Below are 19,643 nucleotides of genomic sequence, written 5' to 3' on the forward strand. Positions count from 1 at the left end.
AACACGGATCCCTGAGGGACACCACTAGCTACTGATTGCCAACCAGAGAAACACCCATTTATCCCAACTATTTGCTTTCTATTAATTAACCAATCCTCTATCCATGCTACTACTTTACCCTTAATGCCATGCATCTTTATCTTATGCAGCAACCTTTTGTGTGGCACCTTGTCAAAGGCTTTCTAGAAATCCAGATATACCACATCCATCGGCTCCCCGTTATCTACTGCACTGGTAATGTCCTCAAAAAATTCCACTAAATTAGTTAGACATGTCCTGCCTTTAACGAACCCATGCTGCGTCTGCCCAATGGGACAATTTCTATCCAGATGTCTCGCTATTTCTTCCTTGATGATAGATTCCAGCATCTTCCCTATTACCGAAGTTAAACTCACTGGCCTATAATTTCCTGCTTTCTGCCTACCTCCTTTTTTAAACAGTGGCGTCACGTTTGCTAATTTCCAATCCACCGGGACCACCCCAGAGTCTAGTGAATTTCGGTAAATTATCACTAGTGCATCTGCAATTTCCCTAGCCATCTCTTTTAGCACTCTGGGATGCATTCCATCAGGGCCAGGAGACTTGTCTACCTTTAGCCCCATTAGCTTGCCCATCACTCCCTCCTTAGTGATAACAATCCTCTCAAGGTCCTCACCTGTCATAGCCTCATTTCTATCAGTCGCTGGCATGTTATTTGTGTCTTCCACTGTGAAGACCGACCCAAAAAACCTGTTCAGTTCCTCAGCCATTTCCTCATTTCCCATTATTAAAACTCCCTTCTCATCCTCTAAAGGACCAATATTTACCTTAGCCACTCTTTTTTGTCTTATATATTTGTAAAAACTTTTACTGTCTGTTTTTATATTCTGAGCAAGTTTACTCTCATACTCTATCTTACTCTTCTTTATAGCTTTTTTAGTAGCTTTCTGTTGCCCCCTAAAGATTTCCCAGTCCTCTAATCGCCCAGCAATCTTTGCCACTTTATATGCTTTTTCCTTCAATTTGATACTCTCCCTTATTTCCTTAGATATCCACGGTCGATTTTCCCTCTTTCTTCCGTCCTTCCTTTTTGTTGGTATAAACCTTTGCTGAGCACTGTGAAAAATCGCTTGGAAGGTTCTCCACTGTTCCTCAACTGTTCCACCATAAAGTCTTAGCTCCCAGTCTACCTTAGCAAGTTCTTCTCTCATCCCCTTGTAATCTCCTTTGTTTAAACACAAAACACTAGTATTTGATTTTACTTTCTCACCCTCCATCTGTATTTTAAATTCCACCATATTGTGATCGCTCCTTCCGAGAGGATCCCTAACTATGAGATCATGAATCAATCCTGTCTCATTACACAGGACAAGATCTAGGACCGCTTGTTCCCTCGTAGGTTCCATTACATACTGTTCTAGGAAACTATCGCGGATCCATTCTATAAACTCCTCCTCACGGTTGCCTTGACCGACCTGGTTAAACCAATCGACATGTAGATTAAAATCCCCCATGATAACTGCTGTACCATTTCTACATGCATCAGTTATTTCTTTGTTTATTGCCTGCCCCACCATCTCGTTACTATTTGGTGGCCGATAGATTACTCCTATCAGTGACTTTTTCGCCTTACTATTCCTGATTTCCACCCAAATGGATTCAACCTTATCCTCCATAGCACCGATGTCATCCCTTACTATTGCCCGGATGTCATCCTTAAATAACAGAGCAACACCACCTCCCTTACCATCCACTCTGTCCTTCCGAATAGTTTGATACCCTCGGATATTTAACTCCCAGTCGTGACCATCCTTTAACCATGTTTCAGTAATGGCCACTAAATCATAGTCATTTACGATGATTTGTGCCACCAACTCATTTACTTTATTCCGAATAGTTATAGTTATAGCTATAGTTAGGGACTTCTACACGAACGACAAACGAGAGACATTAGAGGAGTTGATGGAGAGGCTACAGCTGCCCGAAACATTTACAAAACTTTTCTCCATAAGGAGACGACATCATACCCACAGACACCAAGGCGCACAATGATAGAGGACCTAATGGATGTGGGCGACGTAGGGAGGGCGAACTGCAGGGACCTATGTGGGCAACTGTCAGAAGAGTCACATTCCCCGACACAGGAAAAATGGGAGGAATATCGAGGGATAGAAATAGGGTGAGAACTCCAGAGCGAAGCACTGAACAGAGCCAACTCCACATCCACATGGTTAAGCCCAATGCAGCTTAAAGTGGTGCACAGAACACACCTCTAGCCAGACCCCGAATGAGCAGGTTCCTTTAGGGGGTGGAGGACAAATGTCAATGTGGCAGGGAGGCCTGGCCAATCACACCCACATGTTCTGGGTACCTCAGACGTCAAGTTCTGGACAGCTTTCTTTGAGGCAATGCCCCGGGTTGTGGGGATGAGGGTGGAGCCAGGCGGCACATGGGAGTGTGATGAAGAGCAAAGAGAGAGAGGGAGGGGTAAAAACTCTAAAGAAGCCTGCGAGACGCAATGGGCACAGCTGCAGGGGAGAAAACCAATGGCAAAATGGGGACCAGAGGGAATGGCAACAAGCAGAGAAGCACAAGCCAAGGCCAACATGAGAGGGCAGCAGAGGTAGGCCGGCCAAATAAAGCCCAGAGCAACTGAATGGAGACCAAGCAGGCAATTGTAAATATGTGGCGGCACAGTGGTTAGCGCTGCTGCCTCGCAGCTCCAAGGACCCGGGTTCAATTCCGGCCTCGGGTGTCTTTCTCCCCGTGTCTGCGTGGGTTTCCTCCAGGTGCTCCAGTTTCCTCCCAGTCCAAAGATGTGCGGGCTAGGTGGATTGGCCATGCTAAATCGCCCCCTTAAGTGTCAAAAAGGTTAGGTAGGGTTACTGGGTTACAGGCATAGGGTGGAGGCACGGGTTTAAGTAGGGTGCTCTTTCCAAGGGCCAGTGCAGACATGATAGGCCAAATGGCCTCCTTCTGCACCATAGGAATTCTATGCTTCTCTATTCAGTCATTTAAATGTTAAAGCTTCAAGACCAACTTTTCAACTGTTAAACTTACTCGGATATCTCTCAAAGCGAAAACTATTTTAATCCTTGTGCATTTCCCAAGTTTAATTCAAATTATTGTTAATGGTTCCATACAACGTAACTTAATAAGGCTCTGGGTTGCATTAACAGGACAACTTGGGCGGCACCACAACACAGTGGTTAGCACTGCTGCCTAACAGGATCGGGGCTTGCAAGTGCCCCAGGACAGTGTGTGTGGAGTTTGCACATTCACCCAGTGTCTTAGTTTGTCTCACCCCACAGCCAAAGCTGTGCAGGGTAGGTGAATTGGCCACGCAAAATTACCCCTTAATTGGAAAAAAAAAAATTGGGTACTTAACATTTTTTTTTAAAAACAGGGCAACTTAACAGCTGATTTAAGCATCTTAGTAAGAACTAAAAACAATCAGTAAAGGTCTGACCAGTCATAAATGGAACACTGAATCCAGCGTCTTGCCTAATTTTAGAAATTATCCGAACACTTTAGGGCTTAAATTAACTAACTTCTCTTATTGAAAAAGTTTTGTCAGATATAATGTTCAAATTATAAATTTACTGAATAATTCTGGACAAGTACTCACCCTGAATTGACATGCAATGAGAATAGGTTAGAACCTCCTGTAGTTTGAATAGCAGTAATACATCCATTACCAAAATACAGCTTACATTTTTCCAACCACTTAGGGATAAAAGATGACTTACAATAGTTTGGTTTTAATTTTAACAGATTTCTGGTTGAACTGCTGTGATTGCTTTACAAGCCCAAGAGATTCCAATGTCTCTGGATCCAGTCGTTCCTTGAGAACTGCATCCGAAACCAAAAACTGCAAAGAACATTGGAAGAAATTATTATTTTGGCACTTTAACTGTTTATGTATCGCGATTGCACTGACTAATTTAACAGTTTGTTCCAGTGCAAACTAACATTGCAAATGCAAATCTTTTTAAGAACTCAATGACAATTAAGTGCGCGAGCAAAGGTATATGACAACGCTAAACGTTTGAAGAAAATCATGAAGATGCAAACCGAGAAGTTGGTTGGAGAGATTTTCTCCCCTTCCCCCAGAACTACCTGCACTATATTTTAACTATCAGGGCATTCACCTAGCAGCTAACCACCCCAGATTTATTTTGGTGTAGGAGGAAAGAAAAGAAAAAAGAGGTTCAAGGGAAGATCTGGAAAGTTAATGAATAAGGAGAAACTAATACCGGAGGATAACGATGGTTTAGCTCACTCGGCTAAATCGCTGGCTTTTAAAGCAGACCAAGTAGGCCAGCAGCACGGTTCGATTCCCGTACCAGCCTCCCCGGACAGGCGGCGGAATGTCGCGACTAGGGGCTTTTCACAGTAACTTCGTTGAAGTCTACGCGTGACAATAAGCAATTTTCATTTCATTTCAGGTAATGATAATAAGAAGAGATAAGAGCATAGAAGCAGAAGTGTACACTTGGAAATGAGTAGAAATCAAATGTTAAAAAGACAGAAGAAAAAGCACTTTACCTGTATGCATTCACTAGTTGTAACAAGATGGATGAATTTATAGCACCACAGAAATAAATATAAGATAGCCGTCAAAGAGATATAGTAGCAAAGGGGTCTGGATATTTCAGGAAAAAAGGAAAAGGAGGAATAGCTCAGTTAATCAAGGATGAGATCAGGACAGCAGTGAGAAATGATCCTGGCTCAGAAGATAAAGATGTAAAATCAATTTGGGTGGAGATAAGAAATAGCGAAAGAAAGAAAGTTGATCAACCCCCTGACGGTTGTTAGACTGTATTGATATACAAAGTATAAAGCAATAAATATTGGGGACTTAAAAGAATGGTCCGACAATAATCATGGGAGATTTTAATTTTCATATAGACAGGACAAATCAAATTGGCAGAGGTAGCTTGAAGGATGAGTTCATCGAGTGCATTCGGGGGAGGTCCCATTAATAAGGTATCCCAGAATTAACCAGGGAACAGTTTATTTGAAACAGTTTATTTGAAATGTGTAATGAGACAGGATTAAATATTGACCTCATAATGAAGGATTCTGGAGGTAAAAGTTACCACAACATGATTTAAAATTCAGTTTGAGGGCGAGAAATTTGGGACTGAAACCAGTGTCTTAAACTTGAAGGGGATTACATTTATGAAGACAAAAGGTTGACTAAACCAGAATGGGAAAATAGGTAAAGAAAGGCAAGAAAAACAGCGGCAAGCAGTAAAGGGCATATTTCATAACTCACAATAAAAATATATTCCATTGAGAAATAAAAACTTGACAAGGAGTGTGCACTATTTTTGGCTAAGTAACAAAGTTAGGGTTGGTATAAAATTTGAAGAAAAGATGTACAAATCTGGAAGGATTTGTGATGGGCCAGCAGATGGTATATTTTATTTAGAGATCAGCAACGGTCAACTAAAGCAAAGGTGAAGAAATTGACGGAAAAAATAAAATTAGCAAAAAATATGAAATCAGACAGTAAAAGCTTTGACAAGTATATAAAAAAAGAGAAAGGGAAGCGACAGTTAGCACTGATCCCGGAAAGGAAGAGACTGGCGAATTAATAATGAGAAACAAGGAGAAGATAGAGATTTTGAGCAAGCAATTTAAATCTGACTTCACAGTAAAAGACACAAAAAATCCTCAGAATTGTAGAAAAGCAAGGGACAAAAGGGAAGCAGAAGCTTAAAACAATCATGATTGCTAGACAAGTAGTACCAGCAAAACTAATGGGAGTTAAAGTCAGACAAGTCCCCTGGACCTACGGCTTCCATCCAATAGTATTAAAAGTGTCTGGCAGCGAATCAAAGCCCCAAGTTACTTCTGTACATATATGAGATCTCCTGTAGAGATAATAAAGGCTGATTATCATCTCAGAAGAAACCATCTCCTGGGAGTTATATCCCAGACTGTGAACATGATATGCTTTGAAAGAAAGCAGTTCTGCGGGAAAGGCATATTCACGTTCTCCTTTCCAGGAATGGACAAGAAAATGAGCTAAAACCCAACTATCTGTATACTAGTCTGCACCGTTCTACAGTACTTGTGTGTGCTGTGAAGATCACAGCTGAAGAAAATCCACCAGGCCTCCCTGTGCTTTCAAGTTTAAAAAGGTTGCTCGGTCTCTTTCTGATTGGTGGAAGAAATTGCAAGTCAGCAAAGCCACCGCTGGAAGAGGAAACAGGTCAATTCCTGTTAACCTACAGTCTCAAGAATCAGTAAATCAACTGCCAATGTCAGCATACTGAAATCAGCCAACTTAACGGCCGCAACATTTCGCCATCTACTCCGTATGGGCAGAACGGTAGCATAGATGCTTCACAGCTCCAGAGTCCCAGGTTTGATTCCTGGCTTGGGTCACTGTCTGTGCGGAGTCTGCACGTTCTCCCAGTGTCTGCGTGGGTTTCCTCCGGGTGCTCCGGTTTCCTTCCACGTCGAAAGATGTGGAGGCCAGGTGGATTGACCATGCTAAAGTTTTGGTGCGGTTACTGGGATGGGGTGGAGGCATGGGCTTGAGTAGGGTTCTCTTTCCAAGGGCCGGTGCAGACGCGATGGGCCGAATGGCCTCCTTCAGCACTGTAAATTCTATGATTCTATACGGACAAGCCAAATTATCTTTTTAACTTTTACTTTTGAACTCACTTCTCATTTCTTTAATATAAATTTAGATTACCCAATTCATTTTTTTCCAATTAAGGGGCAATTTAGCATGGCTAATCCACCTAGCCTGCATACCTTTGGGTTATGGGGGGGAAACTCATGCAAACACGGGGAGAATGTGCAAACTCCACACGGACAGTGACCCAGAGCTGGGATCGAACCTGGGGCCCTGGGGCCTCAGCGCCGTGAGGCAGCAGGGCTAACCGACTGCGCCACCATGCTGCCCATTTCTCATTTTTTTAATGTGGGCATGTTGCATTTTATTATTTCTTTTGTATTTCAGTAACTAACAAACTCACTCTTTAACTAAATTGGTTCCTTTAAAACATGAATACATTTGGATTGAGAAACGGTATCCATTAAGGATGGGATTCTTTATTAAAATTAATCTTGTCGTGACCAGCTAAGAGGGTTGAATAACGAAGGTGGGCCAGTTCATCCCTCCTCACCTGGGAGCATAACAATTTAGGGCATCTCATCCAAATCATAACAAATTGGGGGACCTTGCCCGGAGACCGGTCAGAACAAAGAGGTAGTGGATGCTTATTTTGTAATCTTCCAAAATGCCCTAGATTCTGTAAAGGTCCCAGCAGATTGAAAAGCCACAATTCAAGAAAGGAGGAAAAAGAGAGAAAGCAAAAAATAATAGGCCGGTTAATCTAATACATGTCCTTGGGACAATGCTAGAATCCATTGAAGTAGTAGCATCAGGTCACTTATACCATCAGGCAAAATTAACATGGTTTCATGAAATGGAAATCATGTTTACCAAATTTATTAGAATTCTTTGAGGATGTAACAAGCAGGATGGATAAAGCCTGGTAACACATTTTCACAGTACCCGAGATGCCAATACTAGTATAAACCTATGTTCATAATTTCTGCTAAATCCCAATCTGAATTCCAAAGAATTGTTCATCGTCCCACATTATTTTAAACAGGCACTCCACACAGAGAAATCCAAAAACTAAAGCAATGTGCTCCATCGCCCAAACCCCACCCACCAATGCCCGGTGTTCTCATCTGGTTCAAAAGGTGTCTGTTGTTTCCTTCCGTAAATTATGCAATGAGCTCTGCCTCACATACACTCTCCTGCAATATATTTATATAATATATTTCAATAAAGTTAATGGTTAATGGCCTGGTAGCAAATCAAAAATGACATTATTAAAACATTCAACTCATACCAAAAACATTCACAATTTTAAATTTTTTATTAAAATCCTCTTAAATATCTAGGATCTTATGGAAATACATAAACATATGCATTAAGAGCAGTAAGCCGGAGGATTCTTCTTCAGTGGATGGATGCGAGGCCCCCAAGCGTGGAGGCCTGGGTCAACAATATGGCGGGGTTTATTAAATTGGAGAGGGTGAAATTTGCCCTAAGGGGGTCAGTGCATTGGTTTTTCAGGAGATGACAACCATTATAGATCTCCTGGCAGAACGGTAAAAACAAAAGGTCAGCAGCAGCAACTCAAATCCCATCTACCCCCCCCCCCCCCCCCCCCCAAGGTTCAACTCCCTAGTTAGTCAAGAACCAATCTGCCTCTGCCTTAAAAACATTCATTACTCCTTCCTCCATTGCTCTCTGGGGAAAGGAGTTTTCAAGATTGACGACCCTCAGTAAAAAAGGTTCAGTCAAGTGAACCTCCTTTGAACTGCTTCCACTGTATTCATATTCTTTCTTCAACAAGACTGTGAAAGCTTCACACAATACTCCATACATGGTCACACTAATCACCTGTACAACTGCAGCTAAACTACCTGCTTGCAAATTTCATTCCCCTTGCAATAAACAACAACATTCCATTTGTATCAGCGTACTATTTTCCTGATTCATTCACCAGGACACCCAGACCCCTCTGTATCTCAGAATCTGCAATCTCACACTATTTAAATAATATGCTGCTTTTCTAGTCTTCCTACCAAAGTGGACAAGTTCACTTTTTCCCCACAATATATTCCATCTATCAAAGTTTTGCCCATTCACTTAACCTATCCATGCCACTTTCTAGTCTCCTCATGTCTTCTTCATGACTTACAAAGATCTTTGTATCATTAGAAAATTTAACAAGCAGACAAGCCGTTCCTTCAACCAAGTAATTATAAATAGTTACGGCCCCAGCCCTGACCCTTGTGACATGCCATGCATATGTTGCCTAACCTGAAAATTGCCCATTTAACCCTACTCTGCGTCCTGCGAGCTAATCAATCCTCTATTCATGCTAATATGTTACCTCTGATACCATGAGCTCTAATTTTGGGTAGTAACTTTTGGTGTGACACCTTGTCAAATGCCTTCTGGAAATTTTAATGCAGCATATATGCAGGCTCCGCTTTATCCACATTCGTCACTTCTTCAAAGAACTCTAATAAACTGGTCAAACACGATTTCCCTTGCACAAAAAAAGTTGACTGCCTGATTGCATGAAGATTTTCCCTGCCATAACTTCTTCATAAGAGATTCCAGCAATTTCCCTGCAACAGATGTTAAGCAAACTGGCCTGCAGTTTCCTGCTTTGTGTTTTCTTAATTTTTTAAATATAAATGTAATATAAATCCTTTCTCAAATAAAGGATTCACAAAGTTACAAGCCTCAGTCTGGCAAATGTACCTTCATAGTTTCTCTTCCATGTATTTCCTATTACAGATGTGCAAATTGCACTAACTTCACTCGAATCACTGTCTCAATACAAATTTATTATTTCTAATCTCCTGTATTCAAAATATAATTCTTCCTTTTATTGCTTTATCTACCTGCCTTTGCTTTTCTACTTAACTCTTGCTGTTCAGTGTACTTCAATTGAGTGAAGACTTTCATTTTGTTTTTCATCCCAAAATACATGAACGCACAATTCTCTACATTAAATAGTACCTCCCTCGAACCCACCCATGCCAAAGGTGCCGTGCAAGCAAAACATAATTTAATGTATTTGGCTACTAATCAGTTTCCTAGATAATACTACACTGTCCAATTCATCAAGCAATATCACAGTACATCAATAACTGCACCCTGAAAGGCATTCCTTTGTCTATTTTTTTTTAATGCAAAAGATAATCAAGACTGAGGTATATTGTTTTTGGAGTGTTTTTCCCTCCCTTTCAAACGGTTCGCTTATGCAAACAAAATACCCCCATTGATTTCAAATAAAACGTGAGAGCTTGGAGTAGAGTGCTGCTTTACCATTCATTTTTTGTATGAAGAAGAATATTTACCAATGAAGTTGCCAGTTAAATCAAAATTATTTGCAATGATTAGTATTGCAACTTATATACTGTCGTGTCAGTTTCTGTAAATGGGCCTTCTCTCCAAGTTCAGGTATGATTCGACATGGCAAATCTTTACCAGAAACAAACACAAAACACTCTCAGAGCAATCTCACCCCCTAGTGGATTCTTACTGTTGCAATTAACTGGATTTATTTTCCAATTGATAAGAAAAACATTGCAGAGGCATCAGCTGGAGTCGAGCGCATTTCTCAATTGCTCCTGAAACTTCAGGTCAAGAATGTTTTGCCTTCCGTGAAAAATGAAAATGATGTGTTGAGGAGACCTTGGTACAGGAGAGAGAGCACGAGAATGCACGAGAGAGCGAGCGAGAGGGAGCGCGAGCGCGCGAGGGAGAGAGAGCGCGCAAGGGAGAGAGAGCGCGCAAGGGAGAGAGAGCGCGCAAGGGAGAGAGAGCGCGCAAGGGAGAGAGAGCGCGCAAGGGAGAGAGAGCGCGCAAGGGAGAGAGAGCGCGCAAGAGGGAGAGAGCGCGCAAGAGGGAGAGAGCGCGCAAGAGGGAGAGAGCGCGCAAGAGGGAGAGAGCGCGCAAGAGGGAGAGAGCGCGCGCAAGAGGGAGAGAGCGCGCGCAAGAGGGAGAGAGCGCGCGCAAGAGGGAGAGCGCGCGCAAGAGGGAGAGCGCGCGCAAGAGGGAGAGCGCGCGCAAGAGGGAGAGCGCGCGCAAGAGGGAGAGCGCGCGCAAGAGGGAGAGCGCGCGCAAGAGGGAGAGCGCGCGCAAGAGAGAGAGAGCGCGCAAGAGAGAGAGAGAGCGCGAGAGAGAGCGCGCACGAGAGAGAGCGCGCACGAGAGAGAGAGCGTGCGAGCGCGCGAGAGAGAGAGCGCGCGAGAGAGAGAGCGCGCAAGAGAGAGAGCGCGCAAGAGAGAGAGCGCGCAAGAGAGAGAGCGCGCAAGAGAGAGAGCGCGCAAGAGAGAGAGCGCGCAAGAGAGAGAGCGCGCAAGAGAGAGAGCGCGCAAGAGAGAGAGCGCGCAAGAGAGAGAGCGCGCAAGAGAGAGAGCGCGCAAGAGAGAGAGCGCGCAAGAGAGAGAGCGCGCAAGAGAGAGAGCGCGCAAGAGAGAGAGCGCGCAAGAGAGAGAGCGCGCAAGAGAGAGAGCGCGCAAGAGAGAGCTCAAACGAGAGCTCGCGCAAACGAGAGCGCATGCGAGAGAGCACGCGAGAGAGCGCACGCGAGAGAGCGCGCACGCGAGAGGGAGCGCACGCGAGAGAGAGCGCACGAGAGTGAGCGCACGAGACAGAGAGCGCACGAGACAAGTAGGAGAAACGAGAGAGAGCACGCACGAGAGAGAGCGCGCACGAGAAAGAGCGCACGAGAGAGCACGCACGAGACAAAGAGCGCACGAGAGCGAGCGCACGAGAGCGAGCGCACGAGAGCGAGCGCTCGAGAGCGAGCGCTCGAGAGCGAGCGCTCGAGAGCGAGCGCACGAGAGAGAGCGCGCACGAGAGAGAGAGCGCGCACGAGAGAGAGAGGGCGCGCACGAGAGAGAGAGAGGGAGCGCACGAGAGAGAGAGAGGGAGCGCACGAGAGAGAGAGAGGGAGCGCACGAGAGAGAGAGAGGGAGCGCACGAGAGAGAGAGAGGGGAGCGCACGAGAGAGAGAGAGGGAGCGCACGAGAGAGAGAGAGGGAGCGCACGAGAGAGAGAGAGGGAGCGCACGAGAGAGAGAGAGGGAGCGCACGAGAGAGAGAGAGGGAGCGCACGAGAGAGAGAGAGGGAGCGCACGAGAGAGAGAGAGGGAGCGCACGAGAGAGAGAGAGGGAGCGCACGAGAGAGAGAGAGGGAGCGCAAGAGAGAGAGAGAGGGAGCGCACGGGAGAGAGGGAGCGCACGGAGAGAGGGAGCGCACGGGAGAGAGGGAGCGCACGGGAGAGAGGGAGCGCACGGGAGAGAGGGAGCGCACGGGAGAGAGGGAGCGCACGGGAGAGAGGGAGCGCACGGGAGGAGGGAGCGCACGGGAGAGAGGGAGCGCACGGGAGAGAGGGAGCGCACGGGAGAGAGAGAGGGAGCGCACGGGAGAGAGGGAGCGCACGGGAGAGAGGGAGCGCACGGGAGAGAGGGAGCGCACGGGAGAGAGGGAGCGCACGGGAGAGAGGGAGCGCACGGAGAGAGCGCACGGGAGAGAGGGAGCGCACGGAGAGAGGGACGCACGGGAGAGAGGGGCGCAACGGGAGAGAGGAGCGCACGGGAGAGAGGGAGCGCACGGGAGAGAGGGAGCGCACGGGAGAGAGGGAGCGCACGGGAGAGAGGGAGCGCACGGGAGAGAGGGAGCGCACGGGAGAGAGGGAGCGCACGGGAGAGAGGGAGCGCACGGGAGAGAGGGAGCGCACGGGAGAGAGGGAGCGCACGGAGAGAGGGAGCGCACGGGAGAGGGAGCGCACGGGAGAGAGGAGCGCACGGTAGAGAGGGAGCGCACGGGAGAGAGGGCGCACGGGAGAGAGGGAGCGCACGGGAGAGAGGGACGCACGGAGAAGAGGGAGCGCACGGAGAGAGGGAGCGCACGGGAGAGAGGGAGCGCACGGGAGAGAGAGAGGCACGGGAGAGAGAGAGCGCACGGGAGAGAGCGCGCACGGAGAGAGAGCGCGCACGGAGAGAGAGCGCGCACGGGAGAGAGCGCGCACGGGAGAGAGAGCGCGCACGGGAGAGAGAGCGCACGGGAGAGAGAGCGCACGGGAGAGAGAGCGCACGGGAGAGAGAGCGCACGGGAGAGAGAGCGCACGGGAGAGAGAGCGCACGGGAGAGAGCGCGCACGGGAGAGAGAGCGCACGGGAGAGAGAGAGCGCACGGGAGAGAAAGAGAGCGCACGGGAGAGAAAGAGAGCGCACGGGAGAGAGAGAGCGCACGGGAGAGAGAGCGCGCACGGGAGAGAGCGCGCACGGGAGAGAGCGCGCGCACGGGAGAGAGAGCGCGCAAGAGAGAGAGAGCGCGCAAGAGAGAGAGAGCGCGCAAGAGGGAGAGAGCGCGCAAGAGGGAGAGAGCGCGCAAGAGGGAGAGAGCGCGCAAGAGGGAGAGAGCGCGCAAGAGGGAGAGAGCGCGCAAGAGAGAGAGAGCGCGCAAGAGAGAGAGAGCGCGCAAGAGGGAGAGAGCGCGCAAGAGGGAGAGAGCGCGCAAGAGGGAGAGAGCGCGCAAGAGGGAGAGAGCGCGCAAGAGGGAGAGCGCGCGCAAGAGGGAGAGAGCGCGCAAGAGAGAGAGAGCGCGCAAGAGGGAGAGCGCGCGCAAGAGGGAGAGAGCGCGCAAGAGAGAGAGAGCGCGCAAGAGGGAGAGAGCGCGAGCGCGCGAGAGAGCGCGAGCGCGCGAGAGAGCGCGCGCAAGAGAGAGCGCGCGCAAGAGAGAGCGCGCGCAAGAGAGAGCGCGCGCAAGAGAGCGCACGAGAGTGAGCGCACGAGAGTGAGCGCACGAGACAGAGAAGATCCACGAGAGAGCGCGCACGAGAGAGAGCGCGCACGAGAAAGAGCGCACGAGAGAGCGCGCACGAGAGAGCGCGCACGAGACAAAGAGCGCACGAGAGAGAGCGCGCACGAGAGAGAGAGAGCGCACGAGAGAGAGAGAGAGCGCACGAGAGAGAGAGAGAGCGCACGAGAGAGAGAGAGAGCGCACGAGAGAGAGAGAGAGCGCACGAGAGAGAGAGAGAGCGCACGAGAGAGAGAGAGAGCGCACGAGAGAGAGAGCGCACGAGAGAGAGAGAGAGAGAGAGCGCACGAGAGAGAGAGAGAGAGAGAGCGCACGAGAGAGAGAGAGAGCGCACGAGAGAGAGAGAGAGAGAGCGCACGAGAGAGAGAGAGAGAGAGCGCACGAGAGAGAGAGAGAGCGCACGGAGAGAGAGGGAGAGGACGGGAGAGGAGAGGAGAGAGCGCACGAGAGAGAGAGAGAGAGAGCGCACGAGAGAGAGAGAGAGAGAGCGCACGAGAGAGAGAGAGAGAGCGCAGAGGAGAGAGAGAGAGAGCGCACGAGAGAGAGAGAGAGAGAGCGCACGAGAGGAGAGAGAGAGAGAGAGAGAGAGAGCGCACGAGAGAGAGAGAGAGAGCGCACGGGAGGGCGAGAGCGCACGGGAGGGCGAGAGCGCACGGGAGGGCGAGAGCGCACGGGAGGGCGAGAGCGCACGGAGGGCGAGAGCGCACGGGAGGGCGAGAGCGCACGGGAGGGCGAGAGCGCACGGGAGGGCGAGAGCGCACGGGAGGGCGAGAGCGCACGGGAGGGCGAGAGCGCACGGGAGGGCGAGAGCGCACGGGAGGGCGAGAGCGCACGGGAGGGCGAGAGCGCACGGGAGGGCGAGAGAGCGCACGGGGAGGGCGAGAGCGCACGGGAGGGCGAGAGAGCGCACGGGAGGGGCGAGAGAGCGCACGGGAGGGCGAGAGAGCGCACGGGAGGGCGAGAGAGCGCACGGGAGGGCGAGAGAGCGCACGGGAGGGCGAGAGAGCGCACGGGAGGGCGAGAGCGCACGGGAGGGCGAGAGAGCGCACGGGAGAGAGAGAGAGCGCACGGGAGAGAAAGAGAGCGCACGGGAGAGAGAGAGCGCACGGGAGAGAGAGCGCGCACGGGAGAGAGCGCGCACGGGAGAGAGCGCGCGCACGGAGAGAGAGCGCGCAAGAGAGAGAGAGCGCGCAAGAGAGAGAGAGCGCGCAAGAGGGAGAGAGCGCGCAAGAGGGAGAGAGCGCGCAAGAGGGAGAGAGCGCGCAAGAGGGAGAGAGCGCGCAAGAGAGAGAGAGCGCGCAAGAGAGAGAGAGCGCGCAAGAGGGAGAGAGCGCGCAAGAGGGAGAGAGCGCGCAAGAGGGAGAGAGCGCGCAAGAGGGAGAGAGCGCGCAAGAGGAGAGCGGCGCGCAAGAGGGGAGAGAAGCTGCGCAAGAGAGAGAGAGCGCGCAAGAGGGAGAGCGCGAGAAGAGGGAGAGAGCGCGCAGAAGAGAGAGAGCGCGCAAGAGGGAGAGAGCGCGAGCGCGCGAGAGAGAGCGCGAGCGCGCGAGAGAGCGCGCGCAAGAGAGAGCGCGCGCAAGAGAGAGCGCGCGCAAGAGAGAGCGCGCGCAAGAGAGAGCGCGCGCAAGAGAGAGCGCGCGCAAGAGAGAGCGCGCGCAAGAGAGAGCGCGCGCAGAGAGAGCGCGCGCAAGAGAGAGCGCGCGCAAGAGAGAGCGCGCGCAAGAGAGAGCGCGCGCAAGAGAGAGCGCGCGCAAGAGAGAGCGCGCGCAAGAGAGAGCGCGCGCAAGAGAGAGCGCGCGCAAGAGAGAGCGCGCGCAAGAGAGAGCGCGCGCAAGAGAGAGCGCGCGCAAGAGAGAGCGCGCGCAAGAGAGAGCGCGCGCAAGAGAGAGCGCGCGCAAGAGAGAGCGCGCGCAAGAGAGAGCACGCGCAAGAGAGAGAGCGCGCAAGAGAGAGAGCGCGCAAGAGAGAGAGCGCGCGCAAGAGAGAGAGCGCGCAAGAGAGAGAGCGCGCAAGAGAGAGAGCGCGCAAGAGAGAGAGCGCACAGAGAGAGAGCGCGCAAGAGAGAGAGCGCGCAAGAGAGAGAGCGCGCAAGAGAGAGAGCGCGCAAGAGAGAGAGCGCGCAAGAGAGAGAGCGCGCAAGAGAGAGAGCGCACAAGAGGGAGCGCGCAAGAGAGAGCGCGCAAGAGAGAGAGCGCGCAAGAGAGAGAGCGCGCAAGAGGGAGAGCGCGCAAGAGGGAGAGCGCGCAAGAGAGAGAGCGCGCAAGAAAGAGAGCGCGCAAGAGAGAGAGCGCGCAAGAGAGAGAGCGCGCAAGAGAGCGCGCAAGAGAGAGCGCGCAAGAGAGGGAGCGCGCAAGAGAGGGAGCGCGCAAGAGAGAGAGCGCGCAAGAGAGAGAGCTCGCAAGAGAGAGAGCGCGCAAGAGAGAGAGCGCGCAAGAGAGAGAGCGCGCAAGAGAGAGCGCGCGCAAGAGAGAGCACGCGCAAGAGAGAGCGCGCGCAAGAGAGAGCGCGCAAGAGAGAGCGCGCAAGAGAGAGAGCGCGCAAGAGAGAGAGCGCGCAAGAGAGAGAGCGCGCAAGAGAGAGAGCGCGCAAGAGAGAGCGCGCAAGAGAGAGAGCGCGCAAGAGAGAGATCTCAAACGAGAGAGAGCGCGCAAGAGAGAGAGCGCGCAACAGAGAGATCTCAAACGAGAGCTCGCGCTGACATGAGCGCACGCGAGAGCGCACGCGAGAGCGCACGCGAGAGAGCGCACGCGAGAGTGCGCACGCGAGAGAGCGCACGAGAGTGAGCGCACGAGAGTGAGCGCACGAGAGTGAGCGCACGAGACAGAGAAGATCCACGAGAGAGCGCGCACGAGAGAGAGCGCGCACGAGAAAGAGCGCACGAGAGAGCGCGCACGAGAGAGCGCGCACGAGACAAAGAGCGCACGAGAGAGAGCGCGCACGAGAGAGAGAGAGCGCACGAGAGAGAGAGAGAGCGCACGAGAGAGAGAGAGAGCGCACGAGAGAGAGAGAGAGCGCACGAGAGAGAGAGAGCGCACGAGAGAGAGAGAGCGCACGAGAGAGAGAGAGAGAGCGCACGAGAGAGAGAGAGAGAGAGCGCACGAGAGAGAGAGAGAGAGAGAGCGCACGAGAGAGAGAGAGAGAGAGAGCGCACGAGAGAGAGAGAGAGCGCACGAGAGAGAGAGAGAGAGAGCGCACGAGAGAGAGAGAGAGAGCGCACGAGAGAGAGAGAGAGCGCACGAGAGAGAGAGAGAGAGAGCGCACGAGAGAGAGAGAGAGAGAGCGCACGAGAGAGAGAGAGAGAGAGCGCACGAGAGAGAGAGAGAGAGAGCGCACGAGAGAGAGAGAGAGAGAGAGCGCACGAGAGAGGGGGGGGGGAGAGAGAGAGAGAGAGCGCACGAGAGAGAGAGAGAGAGAGCGCAGAGAGAGAGAGAGAGAGCGCACGAGAGAGAGAGAGAGCGCACGGGAGGGCGAGAGCGCACGGGAGGGCGAGAGCGCACGGGAGGGCGAGAGCGCACGGGAGGGCGAGAGCGCACGGGAGGGCGAGAGCGCACGGGAGGGCGAGAGCGCACGGGAGGGCGAGAGCGCACGGGAGGGCGAGAGCGCACGGGAGGGCGAGAGCGCACGGGAGGGCGAGAGCGCGCGGGAGGGCGAGAGCGCACGGGAGGGCGAGAGCGCACGGGAGGGCGAGAGCGCACGGGAGGGCGAGAGCGCACGGGAGGGCGAGAGCGCACGGGAGGGCGAGAGCGCACGGGAGGGCGAGAGAGCGCACGGGAGGGCGAGAGAGCGCACGGGAGGGCGAGAGCGCACGGGAGGGCGAGAGAGCGCACGGGAGGGCGAGAGAGCGCACGGGAGGGCGAGAGAGCGCACGGGAGGGCGAGAGAGCGCACGGGAGGGCGAGAGAGCGCACGGGAGGGCGAGAGAGCGCACGGGAGGGCGAGAGAGCGCACGGGAGGGCGAGAGAGCGCACGGGAGGGCGAGAGAGCGCACGGGAGGGCGAGAGAGCGCACGGGAGGGAGAGAGCGCACGGGAGGGAGAGAGCGCACGGGAGGGCGAGAGAGCGCACGGGAGGGCGAGAGAGCGCACGGGAGGGCGAGAGAGCGCACGGGAGGGCGAGAGAGCGCACGGGAGGGCGAGAGAGCGCACGGGAGGGCGAGAGAGCGCACGGGAGGGAGAGAGCGCACGGGAGGGAGAGAGCGCACGGGAGGGAGAGAGCGCACGGGAGGGAGAGAGCGCACGGGAGGGAGAGAGCGCACGGGAGGGAGAGAGCGCACGGGAGGGAGAGAGCGCACGGGAGGGAGAGAGCGCACGGGAGAGAGAGAGCGCACGGGAGGGAGAGAGCGCACGAGAGAGAGCGCACGAGAGAGCGCAAGAGAGAGCGCACGAGAGAGCGCACGAGAGAGCGCACGAGAGAGCGCACGAGAGAGCGCACGAGAGAGCGCACGAGAGAGCGCACGAGAGAGAGCGCACGAGAGAGCGCACGAGAGAGAGCGCACGAGAGAGAGAGCGCACGAGAGAGAGAGCGCGAGAGATCGCGAGAGAGAGAGCGCGCGAGAGAGAGCGAGAGCACGAAACAGAGCACGAGAGAGAGAAAAGAAGACAGAAACAGACAGAAAATAATAAAAATTGGGATGTGTGTCAGAATGAATCTCTATACTTAAAAACGGTTTACTTCCTCGGCAAAGGGTTGATTGATAGTCAAGATTATCATGGAATTAAAAGTGTAGTTATGCTATTAATTATGCTATTAATTATTAAAATTAGCTTTCTGGAGCAAGTCTAATGGACAATTAATGCAGAAACGCAGGAGCATCTTCAAAATCATGGTAAGATTTAAGGATGAAATGCTATTTTAGGGAAACTAATGGTAGTGTCGTGCAGCAGAAATCAGCGACGAACTTAGGCAATCCATACTTCATGGGTATCTTCCTTGCTACAAGTTGTTGGACAATTTTCACATCAAAAAACATTGTTCACAGACCATTATTTTTTCAGCAAATTCTGCTGTTCCTTTCTTCGAATGGTTACTGCACAGGGGGTTCATCAGCCTGTGCATTGTGGATAGCACAATCGCTTCACAGCTCCAGGGTCCCAGGTTCGATTCCAGCTTGGGTCACTGTCTGTGCGGAGTCTGCACATCCTCCCCATGTGTGCGTGGGTTTCCTCCGGGTGCTCCGGTTTCCACCCACAGTCCAAAGATGTGCGGGTTAGGTGGATTGGCCATGATAAATTGCCCTTAGTGTCCAAAATTGCCCTTAGTGTTGGGTGGGGTTACTGAGTTATGCGGATAGGGTGGAGGTGTTGACCTTGGGTTGGGGGTAGGGTGCTCTTTCCAAGAGCCGGTGCAGACTCGATGGGCCGAATAGCCTCCTTCTGCACTGTAAATTCTATGTAAATCTATGTAAATCTAAGGTCGTCACATCCTCCAACTTTTTCCCTGTAGTTCTGTAAATTTTCTCCAATTCTTTTGAAAGCCCCAATTTTATCTGCACGCACGACCCTTTCAGGTAGTGCATTCCAGTTCCCAGCCAGTCGTTGCACATAGCCTCAACTGCTTAATTCCATACCGACTAGATCAAAGCGGGTTTCCCACTAACCTGAAATCCCACCCTGGATTACCCAATGTGAGGCCATTTTCATGGAATATCTTCCTTGCACACACCAGAATCCATTGCCATCGGGCTGGAAAACTCTGCCCCTTGGCCCTTATTTTTCATGGACATTGTGTGGAAGGAAAATAGAAAATTTTTAGCTCTAAAGCAGAGCAAAATTCGCCTGAATCTTCCTAGCAGCGGCAACAGTAAGGGAATCAATGCTGCGCGCAAAGTTTGTCCCATCAGATGCTGCTGAGTATTTCTTCCAAACCCGGCTCTCAAGAAAATGTGCAGTGTAGTGCCCCTCAGGGAACACATTTGGAGCAGAGTCTAATTGGGGAAGAACAGGACATGACCCCTTATTAAAGCACTAGCTGCCTTTCGGCAAGTTTAAAGGGCCGCTCCTTAGAATGTTAGTGAATAGTTGATGGATGAGGTGAGAAATGGAATGGGGAGGTGGATAAGATGGGCAATGAGTACTCAGGAATAGCCAAGGCAGATCCAGTCTGGGGAGCATCAGGAGGCAGGGGGAGATTTACAATGAAACACACCGTTCCTAAGCACAGGCCACAATGGGGTAGGATGGACACATGGACCACCGCCCACCCTGTGTACCACCTTAAGAGTCAGCTCAACTGGATGCACGTCGACAGGACCAGACAATTAGCAGGGCATCCAATCAGAGGC

At 51.8% G+C, this 19,643-nt stretch overlaps 1 protein-coding gene across 6 annotated transcripts in view; it reads right to left on the minus strand.

Moving 5' to 3' along the window:
- Positions 1 to 19,643, minus strand: part of thoc2 (THO complex 2) — a 229,431-nt gene that overhangs the window by 158,033 nt on the left and 51,755 nt on the right. For 5 of the 6 annotated variants that reach the window (XR_005457727.1, XM_038775383.1, XM_038775386.1 and 2 more), the window contains exon 6: positions 3,729 to 3,850. Coding sequence is in view for 5 of the 6 variants with exons in the window: in XM_038775383.1 (XP_038631311.1) it covers positions 3,729 to 3,850 (122 nt within the window). In the remaining variant the exon portion in view is untranslated. The remainder of the gene's footprint in view (positions 1 to 3,728; positions 3,851 to 19,643) is intronic. The other variant, XM_038775388.1, reaches the window with a different exon arrangement.

This window comes from Scyliorhinus canicula, chromosome 17 (genome assembly GCF_902713615.1).
Source record: "Scyliorhinus canicula chromosome 17, sScyCan1.1, whole genome shotgun sequence".
In the NCBI taxonomy this organism is placed as follows: Eukaryota; Metazoa; Chordata; class Chondrichthyes; order Carcharhiniformes; family Scyliorhinidae; genus Scyliorhinus; species Scyliorhinus canicula.